The sequence below is a fragment of the Palaemon carinicauda genome, chromosome 23, assembly GCF_036898095.1.
Source record: "Palaemon carinicauda isolate YSFRI2023 chromosome 23, ASM3689809v2, whole genome shotgun sequence".
In the NCBI taxonomy this organism is placed as follows: Eukaryota; Metazoa; Arthropoda; class Malacostraca; order Decapoda; family Palaemonidae; genus Palaemon; species Palaemon carinicauda.
In genome coordinates, this window is record NC_090747.1 from 104,965,677 (window position 1) to 104,973,796 (window position 8,120).

General features: G+C 33.0%; 1 protein-coding gene across 1 annotated transcript in view; it reads left to right on the forward strand.

Annotated features, from left to right (window-relative positions):
- Positions 1-4,027, forward strand: part of LOC137617338 (serine/threonine-protein phosphatase PP1-beta catalytic subunit) — a 32,658-nt gene extending 28,631 nt beyond the window's left edge. Inside the window, exons 3-7 of the mRNA XM_068347361.1 lie at positions 829-1,059; positions 1,605-1,781; positions 2,012-2,163; positions 2,726-2,860; positions 3,626-4,027. Of these exons, the coding sequence (XP_068203462.1) occupies positions 829-1,059; positions 1,605-1,781; positions 2,012-2,163; positions 2,726-2,860; positions 3,626-3,727 (797 nt within the window). The 3' untranslated portion in view covers positions 3,728-4,027. The remainder of the gene's footprint in view (positions 1-828; positions 1,060-1,604; positions 1,782-2,011; positions 2,164-2,725; positions 2,861-3,625) is intronic.
- Positions 4,028-8,120: the final 4,093 nt, after the last annotated feature.

Below are 8,120 nucleotides of genomic sequence, written 5' to 3' on the forward strand. Positions count from 1 at the left end.
TTGGACTGAACATTGAAATGATCGGTCACCCTCACATATATGGGTAGTTGATGAAAAACCTACTAGTTCCATTCTGAATGCATAATAATACTTAGTAGTTAATATGTTTTGTGGGATAGTGCTTTTCAATTTTCAGCAGATAAGAAATATTAACTTTTGGAAACACCTAATAAATAAGTTGTCAGAAATATCAAGTTTTGAAAAAAAATATTCCATAAAAATCTTAGTAGGAATACAGTATTTAACTTTTATAGTACATCGTGTATAATCGGTAAGATTTTACCGTATTGTAATTTATTACAGAGAAACTAATCTATTTATGGAGAGCAAATTATCTTGGAGAGTCAGAAGTATTTACTTTGTTTCATTAAACTTTTTCAAGGAATGGTAATACTGTATAGTACAGTAATATAGGGCTTTATATAAACTCAGAGTTTTTATGCTATTCTGTGTAAATGACTAGTTTGTATTTGAACATATTGACATAACAACATTTTCATGGACATTATTTATAACTATTTGATTGAAAATGCTTCATCAACTATTTGTTTATGATACAAGGATCGTAAAGGGGAGAGGTCCCCTTTTATTATTTATTTTTTTTATTTTTGTTTCATTTGTTGAGGTCGGCAACCCCCCAAAATTGGGGAAAGTGCCGTGGTATATGTATGTATGTACAAGTATATTTTTTCTTGGAGACTGTGTTGCTATTATGTCATCGTGGCGTGAAAGCTTAAATGTTTCGTAAAGATAACCGAATAATATTTGACATTCAAGAATGAAGAAAATATCTCTAAAAAAAACTAATAATATTTTATGTGTTTTCAGGTGATATTCACGGTCAGTACACAGACTTGTTACGACTTTTTGAGTACGGTGGCTTTCCTCCCGAGTCGAACTACCTCTTTCTGGGAGACTATGTTGATCGTGGTAAACAGTCTTTAGAGACTATATGCCTCTTATTAGCATATAAGATCAAATATCCAGAGAACTTTTTCTTATTACGTGGTAATCACGAGTGTGCGTCGATCAACAGAATCTATGGGTTTTATGATGAATGTGAGTATGAAACGTCTTTATTTTCTTTGGTGGTAAGTTCACTTATTAACTCAGACATGTAAAGAACATATTTACTACCTGCAGTGTGACTTGTGTGGCGCACTGTGTACAAAATTGGTTCTTTGCAGTGGTCTTTCTGATTTACTTTTCATACATTGTTTTTGGTCTCTTAGCCGTCCAATTTCTGTAGTGTAAACTTTGCTCCAATTTACACCTCTTTTGCAAGCCTTGTGAAACCTGAGAAATGTGATTTCATGGTTTGAGTAAACTTCTAAATGAAAATAAATTGAAGGTAATATTTTTATTCTAATACTAGCTATGGCTTGCTTATTTCAGTGCATAAAAGTGTTGATTTCTTTTGAAAGTAAGAAATTGCCAAATTCTTAATCAATTTAATCAAACCATTTTTAGTTACTTTATGATATTGATATTGGAAGTAGGAAGAAGTACAAATTTATGTAGTTATTTTAGTTACAAGGAATCATTTGATTTGTTGAAATTTTGAGTTTCATCGCCACTGATACCAAATTCAAACACCTTTGCAGGTCGTAGGAGATACGGTACAAAACTCTGGAAAACTTTTACAGACTGTTTCAATTGTTTACCTATCGCAGCCATCATTGATGAAAAAATATTCTGTTGCCATGGAGGTTTAAGTCCAGACTTACAAAGTATGGAACAAATTCGTCGAATCATGAGACCAACAGATGTTCCAGATACAGGTTGGTACTTTTATAATTATCCTCTTACCGTTTCAAGTAGACGCTTCATATTTGCAATTGCATGGATAATGTTATGCCTTAAGTTGGGTTCTTATATGAAACGTGTGTAGGATTCAAGTTAGGTTCTTATGTGAAATGTGTTTAGGATTGTAAGTAGCCCTTTGCTAAAACTTGAGAGACTATAATTCTCTTCCTTGGACGTGTCATTATTAATGTTTTTTTTCCCGCAGGTCTTTTATGTGACCTTCTATGGTCAGACCCAGATAAGGAAGTCTCAGGTTGGGGTGAAAATGACAGAGGAGTGTCTTTTATCTTCGGTGCCGATGTCGTTAGCAAATTCCTGAATCGTCACGACTTGGATTTGATATGCAGAGCACATCAGGTAATGATTTTTTTATGGCTAAATGCTGATGTACATAGCAACTCAAGATGTTTATTTAGCTTCAGAAATGTAAAATTGAGGTCAATTGTGGAGAAAAAATGTTTCATAGTGAAAATGTTCTCCACATCCTGTTTATTACCGCTGCTAATTTGGTATTAATAATCAGAACTTCCCAAATAGAATTTGAAAACTAAAAACAGTCAAATTTAGAGCAGTATACGGTACTTAGATTGATACAAACAGTATTGTGATTAGTTGTTGTAATGGCTTAAATAGTATTTCAATTTCTCCTGAGAAGAAACTAGTCTAATGCACTGGTCATTTATAAACCAGGTAGGATTGTTGGGGAAATAACAATATAGAGATATCATGCCAGATGACAGGCTGCCAACATCTCCATCCTGTATTCACAATATCTTTTTGTATACCTGCCTTATGAATGAATTACTGTAGAAATTATATTAGTATGGTGTTACTGTAAATGTATTTGGTCTTATGAAAATAAAATTTTTGTAAGTTCATCAGGAATATAATTCACTAATAAAGTTGAAAATATTTTCAGGTTGTAGAGGATGGCTACGAGTTCTTTGCTAAACGCCAGTTGGTAACATTATTTTCTGCCCCCAATTATTGTGGCGAATTTGATAACGCTGGGGGAATGATGTCGGTCGATGAAACATTACTCTGTTCTTTTCAGGTAAGTGTTATTAGCTTTAACTTAATATTGATATGTTACTAATGGAAGAAGAAAGAAAGTCATGGAATTCAATTGAGCTAAACTGCAAGACTAAAAATTGTAACAGCAATCTTAATAAGTGTAGGTTAAACTAGATAATTATATAACAAGGAAAGTAAAAATATGAGATGACTAGAGAAAGCTAGCTGGAGGAGAATAAGAATTACAAGAAGACGAGGGCAAATTATTGAGGATTAAGGTTTAGGGCATGGTAGTGGCATAAGGCCTTCTCTGAGTTCACTCTTACCATTCCACAGAAGCAACATTCATGTTAACCTTCACATAAATAGGTGGCAAAAATGAGTGAAGAGTGAAAGCAGGGACATTGATGAATACATAATTGGGCAAAAGGGTGCATCTAGCATGTAGATGAATCTTATACGTTTATCGTCTTTAAAGAGAAATTTTAGTCTTTAATACTGTTATTCTAGTAAGATCAACTACCAGGCAGTTGATCTGTGGAATGAGTAATGGAGAAGTATTGAATTAAAAGCTCAAGATAGAGACGACTGGGGAAATTTAACCAAGTCCCTTTGCGTCAATAGGCGTAGGAGATGAGGATGATGAATACTGTTATATATTTCACTTTATAATTTTAATGATACAAAGGGCATTGGCATATCTGGAACTTTAAGTCTCTTTTCTAAACTTAGGGAATTAATCTTGAACGAATGACAAAATTAAAGCTATCCAAAGACTCCTGTTAATTCCATTTTTTCTTTCCAGATTTTAAAACCATCTGAAAAGAAAGCTAAATATCAGTATAGTGGCTTAAGTCAGAACCGCTCTAAGCTTCCAAATCAGCAGCGGTCGATGCCCAAGAAGTAAGTCTTTAAGAGCTTTGTTCGTAGAACAATAATATTTGGAGAGAAAAAGTTGGTCGGAAGCAGAAGAAAATGAAGCATCTCTCTGTGCCTAGAATATTATTGTACTGTCTCCGTACGGATGACGGTAGGATTCTTGTGTTGTTTGTGTTATCTTTGACAGAAAGACAAAAACAACTGGGGAATTGTCCTATATTTACTGGGCATCATTAATCTTAGAAACATTCATTTTGCATTAATTATTCTCATGTTTACCTATGCATTTATGTTTTGATTCTTTAGTACATTATAAACTTTTAATAGATCCTCTGTTTTATTTTCATGTTTTCTCTTCATTTTCTTTCATTTCTTTTTTAATGTTTTAGCAAATAAAGTATATCACAAAAAGTACACATGTAATAATTTGAGATTACTTAGATTGCTGTTTTTGTATTTGTAAATACGTACAGTATATTTTATTTTTTCCCAAAGTATTATTTTACAGGTAGAAATATTCTCAGTTGATTGTAAACTCCCAACTTTTAATAGAGGCTCTTCAGGAAATTCTATACGCACACACGCGCCCGCACACACGTATGCAAGGTACTGTACATGTTTTTGGTATGTGCTCATATACGTACATATTAAAGTCACCTAAGTTGCTGGATCTACATGGAATTAATGATTATTTGCTTTAATGTATTATACATACTTATATTTATGTATACTTATTTATTTATACCTATGTGCCTGCATACAAACATACATACATATATACATATGCCTAAGAAAACACAATTGTAAACGTGTATATACAATACGTATATATTGATTGTACACGTACATCTACATACATAGACACGTACATGAATTGCATACGCAACCTTTACATGTTTTATGCGCATTGTATTTGCATCTACCTTTTATGTATACATCATGTGTGCATAATTATTAATGGGTAATATAAATATATGTGTAAGATGTAACACAGTAAGTACACACATTGTATGTGTATGTATATATGTATGTGCGTAAGTATGTATGTATGTATGTATGTTATTCACACATGTAAATAATCGCAGAAGAGTCCTTTTTTTAAATATCGCAGGTGCAGTTGCGTCATTCACGTAAGCCATTTCAAAGATATTGAATAAATCTATTCTTGTAAAAGTTTATATTTTTTAGTTTTCGTTTGAATGAAATTCCTGTTTTTACATTACCTGTTTAGTCTAGATGCTTGCCTATTTGTAGTCGGTTTGTTTCAGTATATTCTCCAGAAGCTTTCAAATCTGAGTTTGAGTGTACTGTATCATTTTAAAATGCACAATTGTCCCTAGTAAAAATTTACTATGAAAACTATCATTGTTGTTGAAATTGATATGTATATCCATTATATCTGTTGTGATCTCCTACTGTCGTCTATTAGTCATGAAAGGTACAGTACATGACAAAATTTCCCTTTTTTTTTATGGTTTAAATTGCAGTATTTACATTTGCATTCAAAGTAGATTTAAAATGAAAGGAGAGAGGAAATCTTCAATGATGCAGTCTACTCGAGTATAAATAGACATGATTTTGCGTTACGATGAGAAGAAAATCACTCAAATTGAAAAGTATTAAGCGAAACTTTCCATCTCGCATATTTTCGGTTTTATACTTATTTACAGTGGTTCGTTACCGCTATGGTTTTTGTTAATTCATTCGGAGATTTGTTCAGTGTCACTCTTAATATTATTATTTGCACTTTTTTATGGATATTTCAATATTGAATCAGGCTTGTTACTAGACTGCAAGTATCTTAAGAGCTTGTTAATTCTGCAAATACTGTGACAAGGACTGTGTATGTCTATGTGTGTGAATGGATTATATATATTATACGTTTGAGAAATGAGTTGCGCATTCTCATTGTGTCAGTTGAATGCTGTTTCATGATGTTTTTCTTGGGGGGGCACTGCTGGACTCTAGGGACCTGTATATAGTTCTTTGGTTTAGATTCGGAAAAAATTGTGAGATGGCCGAGTATGGTAATCAATGTACTTAAAATCTTGCAGACAAAATCTATGATCTTATTTAGTCTTAATGTCTCTTCCTGACCTCGGTATTTTGAAACTATTTTATTTTATTTTCTTTGCTTCCTTTTACACTGTATGGTACTACTGTATAATCTTTTATGGAGAGTGGAGGAGTTCCTCACCAATTTTCTATCCAAGTTATTGTTTTGTAGCTGGTAAACACCAGAGTACGCTGTATAGTCTTCATGGAAATCACTCACTAGAAATCTCACTTTTATTTTCAAGAATTTGAGCCTTAGAGAAATGAAATACGAGTGCCGTCTTCCCTTGTCATCACTATACACTGTGTAGATGTAGAACTAATGGATTTTTACAATTAAGGGATTATAAATCGATGGCAGGGTCCTGTCATACTAATGTTTTATATCACAAAGTTGTTATCCTTACTATTTGAGGGCCAAAAACATCTGGGAATTGTTGATAGGAATTAGATTTTAATATATTTATGGTATGAGTACAGAATAAATTTCTAAGCATGGTGAAAAATTGTGGCCTCTTATTCGACAGGGTATTACAGTCACCCTTTAACATTCGGGGGGAGATGGGTAACTTGCACCCCAGAATGTTGAAAATTTACATAGGTTGGGGCCCTTAATACAATACTGGACCATCTATGTCTATATATAACTAAATAAAAGAACCGTTGTGTACATTAGCAATGACAGAAAAGAAATAGAAGCAATAATATATCTTATATAACAGCAAGTACCAATACAATAATCACAGTCGATTTTCAGCGAGTGTAGACTACACCGTAAATAAAAGGCTAAACGTCATTATTACACAAGGGCATGAAAAATTTACTTTTATACACCAGTGTCAATCTCCTCAGCCCACTCATTCTTATTGGAGTACAGTATAACTGAATATTGTCCTGTATTTGCTTTTATAAAACTGGGAATAGTACTATTGATTTTATATCTTATCAGGAAAGACCTCATCTTGTATTGCTGTTATGTAGCATTGATGACTTGAAGTGTACCCTTCTACAAGGGTTGAGGAGACTGATAGGGTCAATTAAGAAATGTTTTAAGCCGTTGTGTGTTAATGGCTTTAACTTCGCAGTATATCTTTTCAGTTAGGGAACTATGTTCTAGTTGCCTTCATATGACTGTGATTGCTTTCTTGTATTCATTATTTTATAGTAACTATAAATCCAGAGAATATCCAACACTGTCACTGTACTTTTCGGAATTGTGGTTGAATTCCGAATAACCAAATTCACGAATGTTAAGGGATGACTGTATATATAGCAGATATCTTTATGTGAACCACGAAGGAGAATAACAAGTAATGTCACTACAGAGTATTTATCAGTCGGTGTGCAATTTGTTATATTGAAATGATAGTTTTAAGAGATTGGAAAGGCAATTCAATTACAAGTGTCCTTTAAAGAGTGATTAGGGAATTTTCAATCATTTGTGGCAGTTGGTACATTTGATGGAGGCTTTGATTAGACTTTTTTTTTTTTTTTAAACCCCCAAAAACCGAGTTTCACAAAAGCTGTTCCACGAGAAGGTAATTGATTTGTTTTGTTGATCACCATCATTGTATAAAGGATTTGCGAGACACACTAAGTTTGTTTTGCAATAACTATGTTTTTATTTAATTTGAATTTTTTTTACCTATATAGAGGACAGTACTGTACCATCTCTGGTTGCACGTGTTAGGTAATTTGATACATTGTCATTATTGCAGTACAGTTTTTTCACTTCTAGATAAAGGTGGTTAGGTATAAAATCAAAAGTGTTTTTGATTTTATTGCACAAATGTTTCTTTTTTGCAGGTCACCTTTTTGAACAATATTGAAGTAATGTGCCTAATGTAGTTTATCTATCAGATTACGTCTTTCAATAAGATAAAAGTAGCTCTGTACATGTAAGGATATAGAGTATGGTATAATGTATTCTAGATATATTTGTGTGACACTTCCAAAAATGATTTGACAGTAACGAGAGGATGACGAATGGGTTTCCTTATCATTGTTTAAAATTACAACAATGAGAACATAGACTGAAGCGTTAATTTCACGTAAGTGTGGTCATCATAACACCATAAAGGACTTAGCCAAGTTACATCGTCCTAGCAGTGATGCAGTTATGAAAACGGTCTATTGAACTTGGAAGACATTTTATTCACTAAGGTTTCACATGGAAGAAGAAAATAGCCAGAATATCATAGCTTGAGAAGTTCCCAGTGAAATGCTCCAGGTATTCACTGCGAAAAAGAGAAATTGTGGCTTTTATGTGTTGGATATGTTGAGAAATTAGCTTTTAAAGAAAGATGTGCAGGTATGCTAGATATTCTAACTTTATATCATTTTACTGTATGCAAATTTTTCTGTGG